The sequence below is a fragment of the Podarcis gaigeae genome, assembly GCF_964106915.1.
Source record: "Podarcis gaigeae genome assembly, chromosome: 2".
Classification (NCBI taxonomy): domain Eukaryota; kingdom Metazoa; phylum Chordata; class Lepidosauria; order Squamata; family Lacertidae; genus Podarcis; species Podarcis gaigeae.
The window spans coordinates 23310444-23333658 of NC_139679.1; the positions used below are offsets into that span (position 1 = coordinate 23310444).

At 47.0% G+C, this 23215-nt stretch overlaps 1 protein-coding gene across 7 annotated transcripts in view; it reads left to right on the forward strand.

Annotated features, from left to right (window-relative positions):
- DGKA (diacylglycerol kinase alpha) overlaps positions 1 to 23215 on the forward strand; it is a 79094-nt gene that overhangs the window by 54873 nt on the left and 1006 nt on the right. For all 7 annotated transcript variants that reach the window (XM_083727487.1, XM_083727489.1, XM_083727492.1 and 4 more), the window contains 22 exons: positions 1805 to 1900; positions 2597 to 2673; positions 4584 to 4725; positions 5244 to 5324; positions 5592 to 5641; positions 6888 to 6962; positions 7777 to 7896; positions 8645 to 8762; positions 9792 to 9880; positions 10616 to 10735; positions 11726 to 11824; positions 12879 to 12971; positions 14645 to 14718; positions 15327 to 15401; positions 15671 to 15756; positions 15978 to 16067; positions 17007 to 17167; positions 17570 to 17634; positions 18236 to 18326; positions 20085 to 20283; positions 21361 to 21481; positions 22781 to 22841. In XM_083727487.1, the coding sequence (XP_083583613.1) occupies positions 1805 to 1900; positions 2597 to 2673; positions 4584 to 4725; positions 5244 to 5324; positions 5592 to 5641; positions 6888 to 6962; positions 7777 to 7896; positions 8645 to 8762; positions 9792 to 9880; positions 10616 to 10735; positions 11726 to 11824; positions 12879 to 12971; positions 14645 to 14718; positions 15327 to 15401; positions 15671 to 15756; positions 15978 to 16067; positions 17007 to 17167; positions 17570 to 17634; positions 18236 to 18326; positions 20085 to 20283; positions 21361 to 21481; positions 22781 to 22841 (2183 nt within the window). The remainder of the gene's footprint in view (positions 1 to 1804; positions 1901 to 2596; positions 2674 to 4583; positions 4726 to 5243; positions 5325 to 5591; positions 5642 to 6887; positions 6963 to 7776; positions 7897 to 8644; positions 8763 to 9791; positions 9881 to 10615; positions 10736 to 11725; positions 11825 to 12878; positions 12972 to 14644; positions 14719 to 15326; positions 15402 to 15670; positions 15757 to 15977; positions 16068 to 17006; positions 17168 to 17569; positions 17635 to 18235; positions 18327 to 20084; positions 20284 to 21360; positions 21482 to 22780; positions 22842 to 23215) is intronic.

Here is a 23215-nt window from a genome sequence, read left to right on the forward strand (position 1 = left end):
TTTCCCTGTTTTTGTTCTACTTCAGTGTCTCCCTTGTGTTGATACATAGATTTAAAGCCCCTTAGGTCTAGGTGCTGTTCCCTTGCAGTTTGTAAAGTGTTGTGTGTATGAAAGGTGTCTTCTTGTTGTTGCTGTTTACAAACTGGCTACATTTGAATTAATTTGCTTAAGTTATATAGTGAACCCAGCTTGGGCAATTTTAGAATATATTGGGCGCTCCATCTACTCCTCTCTCCCTTTCTTTGAACTATGTAGCAGAAGTTGCCCATGTATTTAAAATCCAGAAATAACCCAGAAAACTAACATTAATTAAATGTGCGCACCTAGATGAACTTGGATAAATGCACACCCAGAGAGAGCTTTTGCATGGTTCTGCGCCACCCTTCTCCTAAAGTGTATGGCAGATTCTGAAAGAACTTCAAAATGGCTTGTTTGGCTCATGAAAGAAAGATTTGAGAAGGGTTACAATGACGGGAAAGCATAAGAATCATGCATAGCTTAGGCAAGGCTAAATCGTTGTTAAAGCTTTTAAGTAATCTCAGGGGTCTCCACTAAAACTCAACAAAAAGCAGTTTTTATTTTTGCACAACTTATTGATCTGTGGAACTCACTGCCATGGGATTTGGTGAAGGCCTGCAGCATGAATGGGCTTTTTTTAAAAATAGGGTTCTAACTATATTTAATGGAGGCTAAAGGTATCAGGGAAGGTAGCTTTCTGTTCAGGTCCTCTTTAAACATGAAGTTGCTGGAAGCTGTGATTGATGAACTGGAACATAATTATTGAGCATCTCTCCTGAAGCATCCCAAATAGGCTACTGTTGGCGACGACAAGCTGCGGGGCTAGATGGATTGTTACTCCGATCCAGTAAGGCTGGACCTTAATTGATATTTTCCCCATGTTGCTTTCAGCTTCCCAAACTCCCCTTGATAAAGTGAGCCTCCGCAGTGTGCCAGCCTGGCTGGCTCCCTTCAGATCCCCCACCCTTGCACTCGCTTGCCAGGATCGCATCCCTGTGAAATGTGTGGAGCTCCCAGCAATAACGCACGAAACTTGGCACGGTGACTCTTCTCCTTTAAATATTAATGGGGTTGGCACCATCTGCGGTAAAAGGGTATAAATTTGCCTAACTGCTTCTCTCCACACTGCCTTTTCCCTCTGCCTTCTAGTTTGGATGGTCTTGCTACCACCAGCATCCTATCCATTGCCTCGCCTCTGGGCAGCTCTGGTGGAGTCCTCCTCCTCCCGTGCCCCCGCCCTGTGGGTCTGTGGGTATGGGCTTGCTGTGGGGTAAGAGGTGCAGCAAGTGCCCTGCCAACTGCTCCCCTACTTATGCAGGTAACGGGGGACTGTCCCTTTAAGAGGCTGCATCATGCAAGCATGTCAGGATTTAAAAGGGCTGCTGTGCAAGGTGTTTATGCACTTGGGCTGTAGACCGCCCTCCTCATCCACTTCTCTGCTCCAGCCAGGATCCCAACTGAATCGGGAGCAGACTGTGCTGCTCCTCCAGGGGTTAAACCTGCCAGTGGTACTTCTCCCTCCCTCCCTCCCTCCCTCTCTCAGAGGCTGTGCAGCTGGAATCTCGCCTGCTCTGTGGCTGGGTGTGCTGTGGCGAAATTCCCAGTCGCTGCTCTGGAAACCAATTGTGCCAGAGAAGAATGTGCCGGCTCAGCTAATCAGCCAGGAGAGTGTGAGAGGAAGAAGAAGGGGGGAGAAAGAGAGAGAGAGAGAAGACCTGTGCCCAAAGCATCGGTCTCTAGTGCTCTGCCTAACAAGATCTCCTTGACTCTCCCCTGTTCTTTGCAGGCGTAAAGTGGAGCAAGGACAGCAGCATGTCCGACAGCAAGGAATGGGCCACGCTCAGCCCAGAGGAGTTCAACCAGCTGCAGAAGTACATCGACTGTGAGTCTTTTCCCTTCTCCCATCTATCTCTCTGGGCTGGGACCTATTGGGGAATGACTGTGACAACAGGAAAGGTTGAAAGGGACTCCCCGTCCTAAAGCATCAGGGAGTCATGTGGGACATTGACATGCCAAAATCTGGGTTTGCTTTGATGGAGCTAGGGTGGTGGCAGGGTGGGAGAGAGGGGGGAAGGTGGAAGGAACCGTCTCTCTATGCCAATCTGGAGGGGGCTGAGTGTAACTGAAAGGTCTGTTCACTCTGTAGCTGTCCCCGTAATATCATCTTGGAATGTCGGAGTCAGAAATCCTGATTTGGCGGCTACAGAAAAATACAGAGAAAACAGTATGGTCTGTGAGAGTTTAGCTGGGGGATGGCTTGCAGCTTGTGGGAGTACCTTGGCTTGAAAAGAGCAAGATAGTTTTAGATCCCTGTTTTCCCTGCATTGAAATTATTGGCCTACCCACCCCCCCAAACAGTGGTGGGCAAACGTGGAAGTTGAATGCCAGAATTCCTAATGCCCTGGGTTCACAAGTGTTGAAAGCCAGGAGATATTTGGGCCAGAACTGCTGCCTTTCTGCAGCCCACTGGTAACCCACATTCCTTTCAAACGTAGGGCAGAGTCCTACAACCCCTGGGCACGGCATGTATCATGTTTCCTCCACTGTATAATTTCAATCTGTTTTCTTTGCCCTACAGACAGCAGCAAGAAGGTGCAGGACGTGCTGCAGGAATTTTATGGAGACGGTAAATTGTCTGAGCACCTTCAAGGAGATGTGAGTACACCCTTCTTCCCCTGCACCCGTTCATCTCTTGCCTTGCAAAATTTGTACATTTTTTTTCGGGGGGGGGGGAGGGAATCACTCATTCCAATAAAAGAATTTACCGCCAAAATTCTTGTAGGCAAGGTGACCTTGCAAAGCAATATGCCATCCCTTTGAACCTCTCATGTCCCAGCTGAGGCATACCTGGAGGTTGGCAAAAGCAGCCCCCACCAGGATGCAGGCACAGGAGGGGCGCAAAATTCACCTATCTATGGAGTATAGGATGTATATGTGTGTGGCAATACATCACCACTGTCGTAGCAAGATCAAACGTGGGAGAATCTTTGTCCTTTTCACACCATGACACAAAAGCAATTTTTTCCGGGAGGTGGGACGATAAAGCTCCTTGCTAGGGATGCCAATTTTTAACCTGTTCTTACAGATAGGTTGATCCTAAAGTTCCATAGAGATTCACTCTCCTGTCATTTAAGACCACTAGATCTAATCCTGCCATCTGGATTAGCAGAGAGCAAATATTTGCTACTTTGAATGCAATAGCCTTTTAGGTACTTGTGCTATCATGATGTCCTGCATCTTTGGACTAAACTTAGCTCATTCCTTCAGCCTTTCCTCATAGGACTTGTTCTCCATACAGTTGACCACCTTCGCTACCCTTATCTGAACTTGCTCCAATTTGTCTACATTCTTAGTAAAGAATTGGACACAGTACTCCAAGCAAAACAAAAAATGAAAACAAATTCCTTCTTGTGACTTGGAAACAACAGTTCTGTCAGTGCAGCCCAGAGTCGCATTAGCCTATTTTGCAGCTGCCTCACGTTGCTGCCTCATGTTCAGCTCATGTCTGACTATAATCTCAAGATCTCTTTCGCATGTACTGCTGTTGAGCCAGGCACCCCTCACCCCTGTACTTGTAGTTTGTTTCCTATTTGCATTCCTATTTACATTTGCATTTAGTTTGTTTCCTGTTTGCATTTGTTCCTGTTTAATTTGTCTGTGTCATCCCAGTTTTTCTCTTTGTATCTTCTGAGATGTTAACTGTCCCTTTCAGTTTTGTATCATCCTCTTAACTGATAAAGAGTCCCTCCACTGTGTCACTGATAAAAAATGTTGAAAGTGTCAGGCTTGGATTCCTGTTGCATCCCACTTGTGGCATCCCTCCAGTTTGGTGAGGAACCATGGATGAGCGTGGTTTTCCAAACAGTTGTGGATCCACCTGGCAGTATTATCACCTAACTCACATTTAACCAGTTTGCTCACCAAAATATAATAAGGGACTTTGTCAAATGCTTTACCGAAATCAAGATTCATTCCATCCACAGCATTTACACAATCTGCTGAGTCTCTACTTCTGCCTTCCTTCCTATAATCAAACAACCCAAGGCTCCCCTGTGGATTATCGTGAACCTGCCCTATGCATCGCAAGTCTTCCCTGTTGCTTGACCATTGTCTCTTACTCGGCTATGTGATTACTTCTCCCCTTCCTGTGTCTGCTAATCCAATAGCTGCCATGCAGTGGAGCGAATGGAGAGGAGATTATTTTATTTTATTTTTATAATGTTTATTAATTTTCTATTTTACAATTTCACATACTCATTTTACATCCTTAAAGCACTAATGACTTCTTCTCTTTCCATGGTTCATTATAAATGTCTTAAATCCCTGCATATTTTACAAAAACTGTTCCTATCAGTTTTCCATTATAGAGCTTATTTATTCACTCCCGTTAAATCAGGGACAAAACAATTGAGGTTCTCCATTCTCCCTTACCATGCTAATGTAGCACTGACACTGCTCAGATCACTTTCTCCGTTCACTTTCTATTACAACTGATAGGATGGGTTTCCTCACATTCCTCCTCCTTTTCTTCTGTTGTTTTGTTCTTCTACTGATGCCGTTGTCAGACGATAGACTTCGAGGGCTTCAAGCTCTTCCTGAAAACCTACTTGGAAGCAGAGGAGATCTCAGATGAACTTTGCAGCCATCTCTTCATGTCTTTCCAGACTACGGCAGGACAGGCCACAGGAGAGCCAGGAGTGCAACCAAGTAAGGAGACTTCCAGCAGAAAGGCTGCTATATTGTCTTGCTTTTATTCAGGGGGTGCGTGGGATCTGCACATCCTCTGGTGGTGGTGAAAAAACAACATCCCAAAATGCTTAAAAAGTAGGGACAGATGCTCTGCTATGCATCTTTTTTGGGTGGAGGTTTGACTTAGCATCTGATTTATTTATATCCTGTCTTTTAGGACAAATGTCCTCTCAAGGTGGCATACACAAATCATAACACTTACTTGAAAACTGTTTGTTTGTTTTTTTAAAAAAAATTAAACTCCTTAGAGTGAGCCCCAAAAGAACAATAAACAGAGATATACAGCAGGTAGGTGATGACAACAAATGAAATGTAGCCTGAAATAAAAATGTCTTGAGAGTTGTTGGTTTTTTTAACACAGTACATAAATGTGAATGCAGTGTAATATCTAGCAGCCCCCAGGGTGGAGAATTATTGACAGATCTCTTGCCCCTAAAGCCTTTCCTCTCTCTCCCCCCCCCCCCCTCGCTTTGCAGCCAGTGGCTTTGTTTGCGTCAATGATGTCTCTTGTTACTTCTCTCTGCTGGAAGGTGGAAGGCCAGAAGACAAGCTGGAATGTGAGTAACTGAGAAAGGATCAAGAGAAAGATGAGGCAGCTGAGGACCCCAGTTCTTAGCCTCAGATATTGGGGTGGGTGGGTTTGGGGTAGACAAACACTGGTGAAAATCTGTTCCTGGCAGTTCTTGAGGGGGGGAAAGGCTTGGTGAAGGGTTGGGAGGAAATGGGGTCTTTATGGAAGGTGTCTGAACCAGAAGGGAGATGGCAGAGGTTTCTTTCCTTTGATCCTGAAGCTTCTAGTTCTGATCTTATTTCTCCTCCCACAGTCACCTTCAAGCTCTATGACAAAGATGGGAATGGCCTGCTCGACAGTTCAGTGAGTAGCATGAGATCTTCAGGAGCTAACTTTGGGCCTGTTGGCATTGGATATCCTCTCCCCATTCATTTCCTCTTTTTCCCCATTCAGGCATTACAGGGTACACACCCGGCAACACGCATCTCCACCCACAAAGCTTTTGAAAATTTGCACTTTTTGTACCTGGGATCAGTGGCGTAGCGTGGGGGGGTGCAGGGGGGGCCGGCCGCACCGGGCACAACATCTGGGGGTTAGGGTTAGGGGTAGGGTTAGGGGGCGCAAATCCAGGGTTAGGGGGTGCAAATTACTTGCCTTGCCCCGGGTGCTGACAACCCACGCTACGCCACTGCCTGGGATGACCCAAGCTATTTCAGTGGCACCCACCCCCACACACTAATTGACATAAGCCCCAACTGACTTCTACAGGGAAGTTCTCTCGCACAAGCTTCGTTTTAGTGAGGCTTGCTCAGGAGAACATCCTGGTACATTGTTCCCTGTTGTTCTGTCTCTCACACTCCTGCCTTTGATGGTGCCCAAAATATGTTGCCTTCCTTCCCTCATTTGTGGGTGCTCATTTCCCCCTCATAGCTTATCTCTGGTTTGCACTTATGTGGACTTTTCCCTCCACGCTCCCAGGAGGTCTGTATCTTGTTGCCTTGGCACAGAAGCATTGCTGTTTGTTTTCCAGCATTCCACCTTTTCTGCTTTCTATGGGAGACCTCCACATTACTACCAAGTTTGCAGCCTAGAGGGGCCCCATCCTGGCTATGATTCCAGCCCTTCTGGTATTCTGCTATTTCATGGATGCCATATTTAGAAGAGGAAATTTGGGAGCGAAAGGGAGCAAATCTTTTTTTCATATTTTCTTTGCAATGCAGTGTGGTGGATGTGCCCTGCTGACCCAGTCCAACTAATGTCAGAGACCAGAGCCACGCCATATGCACTTTTATGATTTGCTGAACAAGGTTGCCATTTTTTCCCCTGGCAGGACTCCTATGCCTTTAACAGCTGCATGATAGGAAGAAAATCAGCAAGTCGTTTGCTGCATCTCCTACTAGAACAAAGATAGCCATCCTATTTTGAGCAAGCTGAGATATGATGCTATCTTTGGATTCTCCCAATCTGTGATACCTCTTATCAACTAGTGTTTCTTGACTCCTGACTTTATCTCTCTAAATGCACCCCAGTTTCTAACATGCCTGGCCTTTTTTTATGTAAGCACCTGCCTTCACCTTTAATGCAGGCCTTAAACTATGTTCTTCTGTAGGAGGTGGACCGCATAATCACACAGATGATGCGTGTGGCTGAATATCTGGACTGGGACGTCACTGAGCTTAAGCCAGTAAGTGCAGAATACCCATACCTGATTTTCACTAGGCATATTTCCGTTCCATCACACACAACCCACACACATACTCACCTATGCTGGGAAGTGCTGGCTCTTGCAGTGTTTCCCAAACATGAGTCTCCAGCTATTTTTTTGGACTATAATTCCCACCATCCCTGACCACTGGTCTTGCTAGCTGGGGATGATGGGAGTTGTAGTCCAAAAACAACTGGAGACCCAGGTTTGGGAAACACTGTGAATTTTGCTGTCTCTTAGAATCTAAGGTTAATGGAGCACACAAGGAAGCTGGATAAGGTGTTGTCTTCAGCACAACACCAGCAAGGGGATGGAGCTCAGGCTGCGCAGTTATGGAGTAGAGTGTGTATTTAGTTGGAAGAGAAGACTCTGATGGTTAAATGAGCCAGGGCTGGCTAATGCGGTTCATATATAAAATCTAGATGGGAGTGTCCTCATAGAATGACCTCTCCTTTCTGCTGGCTGGTTGTTGCTTTTTTGCAGGGAACAGTGTGATGAAGAATACAAGCTCTTGTTTCCCCGCCCCCCTTCTCTCCAAATAATCTTTGCAGTTACAAAGCTTTTGGGGTTTTAGAAAGGAGGATGGATGCTGGGGGTGGATGTAAATTGCCATATGCTACAAATAACATTGGATTCTAGGATGCACATTTTGGGAAGAATGGCTTTATCTCCTAGACGTGCCTCATAAAAAATGAGCTGGGGAACAAGGCATGGTGCGCATGTTGACCTGTGCCGAACGGACTTCAGCAAGCCCTCCCATGCCCTCTTCTTCTCCCGTCTCTCATCGGCACAGATCCTGCAGGAGATGATGCGAGAGATTGACTATGACGGCAGTGGCACAGTGTCTCTCTCTGAGTGGCTCCGTGGCGGCGCCACCACCGTCCCCCTCCTGGTGCTACTTGGACTGGAGGCTGTAAGTGCACAGAGGGAGAAGGATGGGAAGGGGAGATGGGGGCTGAGATAATAAGACAGGCAGACACACCTCTGCCCATCTGAGCCAGACTAAGGTGCTGTGGTCTGGGACAGGGGGGCATTCTGTGATCTCCAGTACAGGAAGCAGGAATGGTTTCTAGCCACATGTTAATATTACCTGGGGCTTCCTTGGAAACGAACTTCAAGCTGCCACCCTGTTTGACGGATAAGTCACAAGCTGGTTTTATTAAGTCTGGAACAAAAGCAAAACTGCTGTTCCACTGTGTGGATTTGAAGCGGTTGCTGCACTGTTGGACTCCAACTCCCATCAGCCTCCAGCTAGCATGGCCAATGTTTAAGGGGGGATGGGAGTTGCAGTCCAGCAACACCTGACACACCACAGAATAGCCACCCCTGCTCCATGTGGTGCTTTTCTCCATCATGGGGGCTTCTTGGAGGAGAGTCCTCCCTTCCTAAAATATTTATTAAAAATTGATATTTTTACTCTTGTTCATTCCAACGGGCCAAAGTTATAGGTCCATACATGCACATTTTGAAGGTCATATTATCCCTCCCGCCCCCAAAATATGCCAACCTTTGTCCAAAATTCTGACCTGCCTAGAACCCATTCCCTCCCACACCTCCCGCGAACCCTGACATCTCTCTTCCCCTCCCATTCACAAAACAATCACACACAACAACAAAAACCAACTTCTGCCCTCACTGCCTTCTTTCCTTCATTGCTGCAGACCATGAAGGATGATGGGCAGCACCTCTGGCGCCTGAAGCACTTCAACCGGCCCGTTTACTGCAACGTGTGTGAGACGCTTCTGCTGGGGCTGCGCAAGCAGGGGCTGCGCTGCACTTGTGAGTGGCTCCGTTTGTCTTTGGGGTGAAGGTGGTCATCTCCTCCTTTCATCCAGTATGGGCTTCTCTAGTATTTGTCCACCCTTCTGTGGAATAAGCGCCCTGCAAATGTTGTGTTTGTGAACAAGGGAACCTGGAGGTGGAGAACAGGAGGAGGGAGAGTCCTCCAAACGCTGCCATCTTTGAAGCATCTTCAGGAAGAACTAACAACAAAATGAGCTTCCGGCAGCGTGGCCTGTACCACTGAGCAGAGGGTGGAGGGGGGTTTTAATTTTCCCTATTGGGTGAAACTGCCTAGATCAGAAATTTCTTGTGGCCTCTGGAGATGCAACAGGATTGCCCTTGAAAGCCATGCGCACCAGCACCTTTGCTCTGGAAGCCCCTGCAATTCCGTTCTTCTCCCAACATCTTTGCAGGCACTTCCTCTCCTATTAAAACAACAGCAGCAGCAATCCAACAACTTTTCTAGAAGCTTGCCTTTTAAAAGAAAATAAAGCTGGGATTTCCATGAGCTGCCCAATACTTGCTTGCTGCTTTTTAAAATCTGCAAGCTCCTTTAAAGCATGGTTTGCAATGTGGCATGTACATGAGGTGAGGGGGTTTGCTATTTAACGAGCTTTTCTCATCACTAATTTTGTTACAAACAGTATCCAGCAGGGGCGAATAATGCATTGCCCTTGGAGAGATTTGCATGATGCCCAGACATGGAGCGCTGCAGTTTCGGTAGTCAGAAAATGCGACATCCGTTCAACAATTGGTTGTGCTCTGTGCCAAACAAAAACTTATTGGATCCCTTAGCCTCTCATGCTCTCCTCTTGGAGAGGTGTTCTCGGTGGCTCTGTGCTTGCAGGATGCTGATCGAAGGGTCAGGAAGCAAGGAGAGTGGAAGGAAATGAGAGACCTGAATCTGGGCGGCATTAGCTAGTGATGGGGTGGGGATTTCATGGGGCAGTCTGTAACTGGCGTTGCATATTCAGTCCCTAGTTGCTCGCATGTCAACAAATCCATCCTTCTTCTTTTTACCCACAGTTTGCAAGTACACAGTGCACGAGCGCTGTGCCCGCAAAGCCCCACTGAGCTGTATCAGCACCTATGCCAAGAGCCGTCGTGACACCAGTGTGAGTACCGTGGGCAAAGGAGGGGAGGGCATTGCATCCATAAAGCAGCCTTTGGCTCATCTGGCTGCATTATTGCCTAGGGTTTTTTTCAGGCTTCCCTGTCTCCTCCTTCTCTTCCCCCACCATGTATCCTCAGCCTCCCTCCTTTCTGTCATGATCTCCTGTCCAAGCAAGCGAACAGATTGTCTCCTTCTATAGTTCCCTCCACTGACACTCATGCCTTCCCTTTAGGTACTCTCAGGATCCATTTTTTTCTAAGGATTTGTGGGGTGCTCCCCATCTTCTCTTCTCCTGGATGTGGAATTATCTTCTCCTGTCCCCAGACCACATGTCTAGGAATTATTTCTTCCCTTCAGATCTCTTAATTCATTCATGACCTCCACGTCTCCTTGGCAGCGTCATCGCACCTCACAGTTCCAAAATCATTAGCCAAGTAAATAGCGAATGCACAGCTAATTATAAACACCATAGTTCTTTGCTCCTGCCCAGTTTAATTACATCAGTCCTCTTAACCATCAGGAAATAGCATGCAAGAGCTGGGAGAGGATGTCCTGGACAAAGGACTCTAGAGCTCTGGCTCCCATTCGCCCCTTCCTGTTCCAATCTTTTTACATCTATCTTCTCTCCAGAGAGTCAGGGCTAGAACTCAAGAGCTGTGGGTTCTGATTCTGCTGATCTAGCCCGGTGGTCCCCGTCCCTCCGCTTTCATGTGCCCATCGCTCTTTCCACTTGCAGGCACAAGCCCACATCTGGGTAAGAGGCGGCTGTGACGGCAGCAAGTGCGACCGGTGTCAGAAGAAGATCAAGAGTTTTCAGAGCCTGACGGGAATGCACTGTGCCTGGTGCCATCAGAAGGTGAGTTCATACCCCCCAATAAGTCAGGAACAGCTCTTCATTAAGGGCTTGCTTCTCAGTTATCTGTCTGCTTGCATTTCAAACTCCAGCTTTCCCTTCCCTCATTTGGGAGATCATGATGCATCTCCATATTCACTGTGGAGAGCCCCCTCAGCACTCATTGCTTCGTTAGTTGCGGTGCAGGGTGGTGGGAGAAGCGGCAGCAGCCGGGATGCAACTAATAGTCCCATCCCATGTGCCAGAATGGCTGTGAGAAGCGAGACTGTGTCTGATCACAGATTGGCCCCTTCCAGGTGTTCCTGTTACCTTGTAGGAAGGAGTCCTCCATTGCAGTCCGGCTTGCCAAGCATCGGAACACAGGAAGCTGCCATGTATTGAGTCAGACCATTTGTCGGTTTTAACTTGGTGTTGCCTAAACACAGTTAGGCAGTGGCTCTCCAGGGCTTTTGGCAGGGGGCATTCCCAGCCCTACCTAGAGAGGCTGTGGGGATTGAACCTGCAGGTGCTCTACAACTAAGCTAAGACTGTTCCCTGCATAAGCACAGCAAGATCTGCAAAGGGCAGCAGAGGATTGGTGGAGTAGAGGACTTGTGGGGAGGAGGACCATTTCTCGAGGGAGCCTGTGAAAAGGTGGGAGGTGAAAGCAACAACAGAGGTGGAGGACTGTCCTGTGGCCTAATAAAGCATGAGTGGTTTATGCCTTCCTGGCATAGTGTGCCATGTTATATGTATAGATATTCTGCTAAGTGATTTTTGTGTGTATTTTATATGTAGGCAGAACTCTCATTTCATCAGTTAAAAGCGATCATCATTTTTGTCTTGCTTCATGGTTCAGAGAGCAAAATCACAAATGCTGTTCTTGAACTGGTGTTCTAGGTAAAAGGAAGAGATTGCATTTGAGGCTTTTGCATTTTGCAGGTCGGAACTCAGAATAAACTTGTGTGTGTGTGTGTGTGTGTGTGTGTGTGTGTGTAAAATCTCTCTCTCTAGATCCATGACGAGTGCATGTCTCTCATGCCTTCAGCTTGTGATTGCGGGGTCCTCAGAGATCATATCCTGCCACCCTCAGCAATCTACCCTGTTGTGCTGGTGAGTGGCTTATTGAAACACATGGATTATACACAAAATGTTTGCACATGTGTACACCCCCCCACAACACCTATGCACAGAATAATAGAGTTGGAATCACAGCTGTCAAGGTGGACACAAATGACAGGAAAGAGAGTTCTCTTCCCTTCCCCACCCTCTTCTGAAGCCCATTGATGCAGCCTGCTCACTATTGTTTTTAAAAGATTTGGAGGCAGTGCGAGGGAGCAGTCACTGCCCATAATGTATGTTGTTTCTTGTGTCCTACCATAGTATCTGATCAAGCAGTTTCATAAGTTCTCATTCTGCTTCCAGCTAAAGCACTAAAGCACACCCTTAGAAATCATTGCAGCTGCAATAGATTGTGTTTATATCTGGGTGCAAGTCCTATTGTTGAGAATGCCCATTCTGCATACAGCATTTCTTCTTCAGCCCCTAAGCACTGAAGTAATTTTGGAACTATTTTTTAAAAGGTTTTTAAATATGTATATTTCTATGTATGCTTAGTATGTGAAAGGGTACCCAACCACATGGGCGGCGTACAAATAAATAACAACAACAACAACAATAATAATAATAAGTAGTAGTAGTATTACGTAAAGGTGTGGAGTTCAGAGAAAACATTAACTCTGCCCCTCTGCAATGCTCTGTGTATTTAGGATGATTTTTAAAGTTTGCCTCAGGAGTGAAATTGACTAGACCAAAAGCTGCTGTTGATATGGTCCAGTTTAAGACAAGATGGCATAATTTCAGCACTGAAGTAAAGTGCATATCACCACATTTCTGGCACATGCATATAATCCTCATAATCTGCTTTTGCTCTGGAGATAGTACAGGAGAATGCACACAGGGAGCACATTAAGTAGGTGTTGAAGGAAGAGGAGGAGCAAGCTGCAGGTCTTAGAAATGTACCCATCCTCTTGGTGCTTGCTTGCTTGTTTGTTTGTGCTGAGCCTTCCTCCAGCATTTGACCCCAATGGTTTTCATCCCAGCAACAGCCTTAGAGCTGTTGTGGTGCTACTTCCCCTGCTGATTCTTGCCCCTTTCTGTGTCCCAGGAGCGACAGAACAGTCAGAAGAACGGAGTCTGTGGGACCCCTTCAGAAGAGCCAGCTCAGCCCTTCACCACCCCTGAGGGACAGGCACTGCGGGTGAGCCTGGGGAAACTGGAAGGAGGGTGTTGCCAGGTCCCCACTTACTGTTGATACCCTGTTGGCGCTGAGGTCCTGTGCTAGTCTGAGCAATGCCTTCTGTATTCATGTTAGTTACAAATAACCCAGGAAGTTGGCAGGAGAAGGAGGTTAGTTAATACTTAAAACATCCCTTGCCCTCGAGCTGAAGCACATTGAAGTCCCTCTCATGTGCCATGTGTGAAATTTGGTAATACCAGTGAGAGAATATACAGTGGTACCTCGGGTTAAGTACTTAATTCGTTCCGGAGGTCCGTTCTTAACCTGAAACTGTTCTTAACCTGAAGCACCACTTTAGCTAATGGGGCCTCCCGCTGCCGCCGCGCCGCCAGAGCACAATTTCTGTTCTCATCCTGAAGCAAAGTTCTTAACCTGAAGCACTATTTCTGGGTTAGTGGAGTCTGTAACCTGAAGCGTATGTAACCTGAGGTACCACTGTAATCTGTTCTCCCCACACATAAACTGTACAAGTTCCAATTTCTGCTATGATTCTTTGTACCTTGTTATAACCTATCCACAAAATATTTGAGTACAGCAAATCCTCTCTTATTTGTCTATAATCATCATTAATCTGGGTTAGCGGAGTTTGTAACCTGAAGCGTCTGTAACCCGAGGTACCACTGTACTGAATATACGGTCCGGTCAGTGCAGGGTTTTAGGGTTTTGGTTTTTTTTAACACAGCTTAAGCTCAAACTGCTTTTGAACCATGCATGGAGGTCACCCACTCAAATCCTCAGCAGCTGCTGTTTGCTGAAGCAGAAGACTTGCTGGGTCAGAGGGCTCAATTGCATTGTAACCCTAAACTAGTTCTGACTGCTGTGGCTTTCCTCCAGGGACTCTGGGTATGATTGCTTAGTGCAGGGTGCTGCAGAATAGTTGCGAATGATCCCTAGACCCTTCAGGATTATAAAACACAAAAAACAAAACCATCCCAATATATTAGGGGATAGGAAGAACAACTGTGACAGTTTAAGCTGCTTTAAAATTGCCATGTGTGTACAGGCCCACGGTGAACCCAAGAGCTGTATGTATGGCTCTCCATAGACCTCTCTGGAAACCACGCTCATAGCAAAGGGAAGAGGTGGGTGGTTAGGGGTGATTTCAACTGTAAAGCTAAAGGACCCCTGACAGTTAAGTCCAGTTGTGACCTACTCTGGGGTTGCGGCGCTCATCTCATTTTACTGGCCAAGGGAGCCGACGTTTGTCCGCAGACAGTTTTTCCGGGTCACGTGGCCAGCATGACTAAGCCACTTCTGGCAAAACCAGAGCATCACATGGAAACACAGTTTACCTTCCCACTGGAGCGGTACCTATTTATCTACTTGCACTGGTGTGCTTTCGAACTGCTAGGTTGGCAGGAGCTGGGACCGAGCAATGGGAGATCACCCCGTCATGGGGATTTGAACTGCTGACCTTCTGATCAGCAAACCCTAGGCTCAGTGGTTTAGACCACAGTGCCACCCGCATCCCATCAATTTCAGCTGTACCCAGCCGCATCTACATGCCTGTTTCTCCATCCCTTCCTGTGCTGCTGAACCTACAGTGCTGTTTGCTTGTTAGCAGGAGTGGAAAAGCGAATTTGATCATTGGCCAAGCTGCTCTCCAAAAACCCTTTCCATCTGTCTTTCCGCAGATCATCCCGGTGCCTGACACTCACCCCTTACTTGTCTTTGTCAATCCCAAGAGTGGTGGGAAGCAGGGAGAGAGGTGAGAGGAGAATGGGGTCTGAAGCATAAAGGTGGTGGGGCAGGGGAGGTTAGAATCATAGAACTGTAGAGCTGGAATGGGATTCCAAGGACCATCAAGTCCAACCCCCTGCAATACAGGAATCCTGCCCACAGCCATCCCTGGGTGGACTCGAACCACCAACCTTCTGATTAAGAGCCAGATGCACTGACACATTGTACCACATCATTCTTTTTCCTAGGATGTGTGTCTTACGGTCCATATCAGTTTTGCTTTTGGGTGGTTAGATGCAGTTTATTTTTTATGAGTTTTTTGTCTGAGGTTCTATAGACAATCCCAGCAAAATATATCTCTTACAACATGGAAACTCCCCCGCTCACTTCTAATTGCCAGAAAAACTCTGGGTAATCACTTATACAATTCGCATTTGGCAAGGCTGCCAGGAGCTTGTTAAAATTGCTTGGGGCTCCAGATCTGGTCAGTGGGACACTAGCTGACCATCCCTTAATCTACGAGACCCCATCATTTGCAAACATGTCCCACAAACTTGGTTTCTCCCGCAAAGCATATTACGAACTTGACCAAGGTGGTTTCTGAATGGCTATCTTTCCCCCCCATCTTATTGGCAGGGTACTGCGGAAATTTCAGTACCTCCTCAATCCACGGCAGGTCTACAATTTATTGAAGGGGGGGCCCGGACCTGGGTGAGTTGCTGTGACCTTCAGTGCATGTCAATTGTGTCTTCCTGTTGTGACAGTAGATGCCCATGTTTCACATCTCTTGAAGGATAAAGCAGGTTGCTGGTGGGAAATGGTGTGTGTGTGTGTGTGTGTGTGTGTGTGTGTGTGTGTGTGTACACGAGCACAGCTGGAGTAATTTTGTGCTCTATCTATAGGTGGCTTGTGATCAGGACTGAGAGGCAGCTATGGAACCTGCGACTGAAACTTAATTGTATGCACCTTTTTTGTTCCAGGCTGAACTTCTTCCGGGATGTGCCAGATTTCCGTATCCTGGTTTGCGGTGGTGACGGCACAGTCGGATGGATCTTGGATGCCATTGGTAGGTCTTTGAGACACTTTAAAGGTTTTCCTTTTCCACAGTCTGGTGTGGATAAAGAGCCAATCCAAAACCTCCGTTTTTGTGTCAACACAATAACTTCTAGTTGCTTTAAAAGGGCCAATGATGTACCCATCATCCTAACACCTGGGGTCGTCTGCTAGCGTCGCTAATGTTGCCACTCCATGTTATAAAGAAAAGATCGGTTTTCATTCTCTTTTTAGACAAAGCCAACCTACCAAGTCGGCCTCCTGTGGCTGTGTTGCCCCTGGGAACTGGCAATGATCTGGCCCGCTGCCTTCGCTGGGGAGGAGGTGAGTAACACCAGTTGGTCTCCATCTCATGCTGCTAATCACCTGGAATCAGACCAGGTGACCCACTAGAGACTATACTGTTTCCTTGTCCCAGCTAAGACCATTTAGCCATGTAGGTTTCTCCCACAGCCCTGAATTTGACCAGTGGGTCCATTAATAACAGCAAGGAAGGTGCCCTGATGTCAGGCAGGTTAGCTGAACAAGTGAGTGTACAGAGTCTCCTGATATTTCTCCTGGGGTTTTAGACCCTGGGTATGAATCTTGTGCTGTCCAATTTCTCTTACGTTCCCTTTCTTTCTTTCTCCCTCTCTGTCTCCCTCTCCCCCTCCCCCTCTCTCTTTGTCTCTTTCAAAAGCAAAACCTCTGCCTCTGCAGTTCTGTGTTGAAAACATTCAGTACATAGCTGATATAGCAATAACTCATAAACAGCAGTGTGATAGCATATAGTTCTTCCCCTGGGGCTAGGACAACCTGGGTTCAGATTCCTGCCCGGCCACAAAGTCATTTGCATTGTCTACCTCACATGGTTGTTGTGAGGATCACCCCATGTACCCTACCCTGAACTCCAGCATATGACTGGAAAGCTAAGCACAGCAGCATGTATAAAATAAAGCTGCATTTTATAAAAAGCCTCTGACAGATCTTGGCTCCATAACAAAAGTGCTTTCTGTTGTGGCTTAATCTTTCCCTTAAATAGTAGCAACCCAAACATTCTAGCATGGGAATTAGTCCTAGTACTGGAGAAAGGAAAGCACTGGAAAAGCAGCTTGAGGTTGCCTGGTTTCGTGCTCCTCTCATCTTGATTTGATTACTAGACTAAGACTGTCTGGCCAAGGTGGGGGAGTGGAGCTTATTACCAGAGTTCACACTTACAACATTTTAAAAATCACAAACCTACTCCCTCCCTCCTCAGTCTCTAATGCATAAATTTCTGCCCAGGTTATGATGGCGAGAACCTAGTGAAGATCCTTAAAGACATTGAGGCAAGCAGCATCCTGCAGATGGATCGCTGGTCAGTCCAGGTGACGCCCGACAACCCTGATGAGAAAGGGGACCCCGTCCCCTACGAGATCATCAACAACTATTTCTCCATTGGGGTAGTAAGTATGAAAGGGGCAAGTGAAAATACCAAGGAGCGGCACTGAAGGACAGTCCTCCTCTTCAAGCCTGTGGAGGGTGCATATTCTCTCTCTACTACGGGAGGTTTTGCAGTCTTCTGAGCTGTTGCTATACTGGTGCCACTGAAGTCAGTGGCAGGAGACTGCAGAGAAGGGGGCAGGAGGTTTCAAGCAAGAGGGGTATAGGACATAGCAGAAAGTTGAGAAGGACTGGAAGCGGGGGATGGAGAGGGGGCTCTGGGGAGCTGAGAGGTGGCCGGCGGGGAGAAGGTACTTTGGAAGAAGCTGTGTGGGACATCTCCTCCCATCCCATTGTTCCCTCTCCACCTCCATGACGCTCCCTCTTATTTCTGACTCTGTCTTTCTCACCCACCCTTTCTCCAGGATGCCTCCATTGCCCACCGATTCCATGTCATGAGGGAGAAATACCCGGAGAAATTTAACAGCAGGTTAGCGCAGTACGGTTGGGGAGCACCTTCCCTTGGGCGCTGTATCTACCCAGAATCCTCAGCTTCAGAATCAAGGCTGTCTTCCCCTGTGTAGCCAGTCCAATCTGGCACTTGAGTCTCCTTATTCATGCATAGGAACCTCTGCCTGTGGGGAGGAAGGGGCTTTTTGGTCCCTGGCCTCCTTGGCACACTGTCGGTGCTTTTCCGTCTCTCCCTGGGAAGCATCTGTGGGTGGTATGGGGCTGCCATGTGGCCAAGAAAGCAGTTGGTTCTAAGGAGAAGGTGGTTTGGGCCATGGAGTAGTTGGGCAGTAAAAGAGGATGCTCTTCAGAGGGGGCAGTCTAGGCTGGCAACATTGGTGACCTTTGGTAACATGGTGCCCTGAGTAAGGCCAAAATTTGGCAGCCCCAAATGGATCTTCTCAGTTATGGATCTTCTCAGTTTTGCTCCCATGCGGTGGAACCGCCTGCACCGTCCTAAATCTGATGCTGCTGGCAAGTCCTGCAGGTGGATGTGTTTGGCTGAGGCCTTCCTGGGAGAAACTGACCCAGCCACATGCTTTTCGTTTTTTTGTTTCACACCCCCTTTCCCCCTGAACCAGGATGAAGAACAAGCTCTGGTATTTTGAGTTTGCTACATCGGAGACCATCTTTGCCACATGCAAAAAGCTCAAGGAGTGCCTGTCTGTCGAGGTGAGGTTCCCCCTTGTGGCGCTCAAGTCGAACAGCTGTGCTGCAACTGTGAAAGATGAGAGTTGCCTTTTCTGTCCTTTGCAATGATCTCTACTGCAGATTACTGGTGAATCAGAGCAAACGTCAGTCCGCAAAAAAAAAAAAGATCAGCGTTTGTTATGATTCGGCAGTAAGCCACAAGTTTTCCCAGGTAAACCTCTCAGACTTGTGTCTAGAAATCATGGAACAAAGGGGAGTGTGGATGAACCCTAAGGTTAAGTCAGACTCCAAGAGATACTTGGTATTCTTGTGAACACCAGGACTTAGGAACAACGTTGTCTCTGAGCATGGGTGCACTCGTCACTGAGTTGCCAGAAGCAGCTTGGGACCTGCTACACATTTGACATTAGGACTTCTGCATTGGACGAGAGGGACTGCCAAGCAGGCTTGAGCTACAGCACTTTTCGTTTTAAAAATAAGCACCACCACTTCTCCCTTTGTCACCTTTCCATGGGCCTTTCAAGAATTCGTCTTGATTTGCTCACTTAGAGGTTATGCACTGTTTACCAAGCATTTGTTCTGATTTGTTTGATTGGTCATGATCCCACACTTTTTGGTGCATTTACCAGCCATGTTTTGGTGTATTTTCTAATAACAAAAAGTCCTTTTTAAAAAAAGAAAGGCGTTTTGTTGCACCAGATCACTTTAATTCCTTTTCATTGTGCAAACCTCAATTTATGATATGTCACTGAATTTCTGCTGGAAAATACTGACAGTCTGGAAGTGACCCATGGAAAAAAACTACTCCTCTCTTGATAGCTTCATAATGTTGTTATTGTTGCTTTTTCTCTCTGCCCTATTAACTGTTGGTCAAGGCTGGATCTAGAACTTAACCCTCACCTCAGTGCTGTGGGGTGGCATTTAAAGGGACATTGCTTGAACAATTTGTAGGTTGGGGCAGCTGGCTAAAATGTTTTAAACAGTTTTAATTTTGGTTCCTCTGTTTTCTTTTCGTTGGGTTGGGGTAGGTGGTTGTTTTAATTTTGGTATAACTGTAAAATTATTAGTTTCTATTGATTTATTGGTTTATTTATAGTCGGTATAAGACATTCTTTTAAAAATATTTTATGTTTGATTTATTTATTTATGTTTTTATATATGCTGTAAGCCACCCAGAGTGGCTGGAGAAACCCAGCCGGATGGGTGGTATATTATTATTATTAATAATAATAATTTTTTAAAAAGTCATTTATCTCTCTTGATGAGAGATGGTAAGCAAGAGAGAGGAAATTTTAAATATGATGTGGCGTCCTTCTCTATTGAATTCATTTTATTTTATAGGGGTTGTGTCATATGATTTATGATTCATGTTTTCAGTTTTTTTCAGTTGGTTTTACCAACTGCTTTGATATTTCTATGATATTTTCATAAAAAATAAAAAGAAGAATAGATATAAATAAATATATTTATAAATATCTATACAAGTTTCTCTAGGCGGTATATTAGTTATTGGATTGTGATATTTATAATATTGGTATTTGTAGCTGTGTCCCTCTCTTTCTCTCTCTCTCTCTCTCTCTCTCACACACACCCACACCCACACCCACACCCACACCCACACACATATATGAGAAATTATATGAATGTATATGCATTTGTTATGTTTTTGCAGTTACTGCATCCTTTGCATCAAATAATAAAGAACACACACACTAGATCTATATCTATTTATGTGAGTGATGCTAACTCCCCCCCCCACATTCCTTTCCCCACCCCAAGTGCTGTGGGCAGCCTATTGACCTCAGCGGAGCACTTTCTGGAGTAGCAGTCCTCAACATTCCCAGCATGCACGGTGGCTCCAATCTCTGGGGTGAGACCAAAAGACCTTTGGGGGAGGCGGCGGCACGAAGTACAGCAGGGGGTGCCGCACAGCCCCAGGTCATCAGTGATGCCGAAACTCTGAAGAACTGTGTACAAGGTGAGCTGAGGAAGAAGGGCAGCAGCTGGGCTCAGGTGGGTTGGGCTACTTTAGGCAGCAGCGGATGTGGAAAGTGAGAGCAGATGTGAATTGTTGTGACCGTGAACGAGGAACGGAGTGATGCTCCACAGGTGGCAGGCAGGCTTGTAATATTGTGGACACGCCTGAGAACATTGCACAGGGAGGGTTTGGCTAGGGAAAGCAGTTGTAAGTCCAGCTCCGAGGGCCTTCTGGTGGTCCCCCCCAGAAGAAGCGAAGTTACAGGGAACCAGGCAGAAGGCCTTCTTGGAAGTGGCACCCACCCTGTGGAACGCCCTTCCACCAGATGTCAAGGAAGCAAAGAAACACACAACTTTTAAAAGACAACTGAAGGCTGCCCTGTTTCGGGAAGTAGTAGTAGTAGTAGTAGTAGTAGTAGTAGTAGTAGTAGTAGTAGAAGTAATAATAATAAATTTATTATTTATACCCTGCCCATCTGGCCGGGCCTCCCCAGCCACCCTGGGCAGCTCCCAACAGAATAGTAAAAACACAATAAATCATCAAACATTAAAAACTTCCTTAAACTGGGTTGCCTTCAGATGTCTTCTAAAAGTCAGATAGTTGTTTATTTCCTTGACATCCACAGAGTGGGTGCCACTACCAAGAAGGCCCTCTGCCTGGTTCCTTGTAACTTCACTCCTTGCAGGGAGGGAACCACCAGAAGGTCCTCGGAGCTGGACCTCAGTGTCCGGGCTGAATGATGAGGATGGAGACCCTCCTTCAGGTATACTGGACCGAGGCCATTTGGGGCTTTAAAGATCAGCACGAACACTTTGAATTCTGCTTGGAAACGTACTGGGAGTCAATGTAGGTCTTTCAGGACTGGTGTTATGTGGTCTCGGTAGCCACTCCGTATTTAATGTTTGATGTCTTAGCTTTTTATATGCGCTGGAAGCTGCCCAAAGTGGCTGGGTGAAACCCAGCCAGAAGGGCGGGGTATAAATAATAAAGTTGTTGTTGTTGTCGTTGTAAGTAGATATGGGCAAAACTTCCAATATTCTCCTCTTCTCCTCCTCCCCCTTGCTATTTCTCACCTAGACCTAAGTGACCGGCGGATGGAGGTGGTGGGCCTGGAAGGCGTCTTAGAGATGGGACAGATTTACACGGGACTGAAGAGCGCGGGCAAACGCCTGGCCAAGTGCTCCGAGATCACACTGCGGTGAGTTAGGCGGTTGGTCTGCGACGGGGCTTCTCCTCCTTCTCTTGCAGTTGCCATTGTGACCCTCACATGTCCTAAGGGAAAGAAAGATGCCGGGTTGCTGGGCAACTTCCTTCCACCCTTCCCAAAGGGTACCAGATACATGGTCATTGGCAGAGTGAGCGATAACGAGCAAAAGGGGTGTCCACGGCTTAATTAGTGCCAGGATTCAGCCCAAGGACTTGGCTCCGGAGCATGTGAAGTAACGATGGTGGCCCTTTTGTGCGCAGAATGAATTTCTACCAGCAATTATTTAAGCCCTTCACTCGAGATGCATTCCTAGGCTGAGCCTGCAGCACTATACAAGCAACTCCTGCTTTAGGTGCGACCAAGCACAGGTGAACAGCGCTGAACCTGGATGTCATAAAGACATCAATAAAAGGGCAGAATGGGTACGAGGCAGAGTGCTTGGTTTTTCCAGCGGGTCTCTGATTTCATGCAAGCGCACCGTGACCTAGAACTCAACCCCCACGTGAATAGGAGGTTGCCTGTAGTGTTTCATAGGGTATGGTATAGTGTGAGGGTGATCTTAGGCAAACCACTGTCTCTCAACCTCAGCCCCACATCTGCAATATGGTCATAATAGTACTGGACTACCTTACAGGGCTGTGATAACGATTACTCCAATAATGCATGTGAAGGGCTTTGAACAGAAATGAACTGTTTTCTTCCTTCTTATTCCTGACGCCCGGGCCGAGTGTTGTTGCTTATGCTGCCAAAATGGCATCACACACACACACACACACACACACACACACACACACACACACTAAGGAGGGAGAGAGCTTTTAAGATTTGCAGAAGTATGCAAAATATTTAGGGGGGAAACCTGAGCATGCTTGGTGGGAGAAATCGTAAAACTGAGAGGGTGGTGGAATAGAGTGGAGTGAATTTTGAAAGAGGGCTCACTGATTGATTAAATCAGTGAACAGGAACACTGGGCAGCTCAGTTGGTTAGAGCATGGTGCCCATAATGCCAAGGTTGCAGGTTCAATCCCAGTATGGGACAGCTGCATATTCCTCCATTGCTGGGGGTTGGACTGGATGATCCTCAGGGGTCCCTTCCAACTCGAGTTTATAACAGGACAGGACTGCCTACTGCAATATATTGTTGCAAAGCCCCCTTGTAAATTCTTAGTAGTACAGGCTGGCTGAAGCAGAAAATCCATTAAGAGAAGCAGCCGCTCACCTGCAGAAGTCTGTGTCTCATGTTTCCATGTTAGCATCTGCTCACCATTCCCTCTCTGTGTGCTTTTGCAGAACCTTCAAGCATCTCCCCATGCAGATTGATGGAGAGCCATGGATGCAAGCCCCATGCACGGTAAGCACCTAGTACAGGGCTGGGGAACTGGATTCCCCACCCCCATGGACCACATTTGTCCAGTGGACCTGTCAGTCACCTGATGCAAGCATGATGTTAGGAGAAGCATTTCCCTTTGCCGTCTGATTGAAGTCAAGCTGCGCTGCTAAGATGGATGCCTCTCGCCAGTCCCACTGGGGGTTACAGTCAGCACAGATCAGCTCATTGGCTCTGATTGCAACCCTTGCTTTTGGCAGGGATCAGCTGCACTCAGGAGTTCCAATCACAATGGCACCAAATTTTTACAAGCCCCACTCACCAAGGACTGTTTGCGAGCACTCTTTAAGGCTACCAATTGTTCCTTTACCTGCCCACGCCTGACATCACAGGTGGGC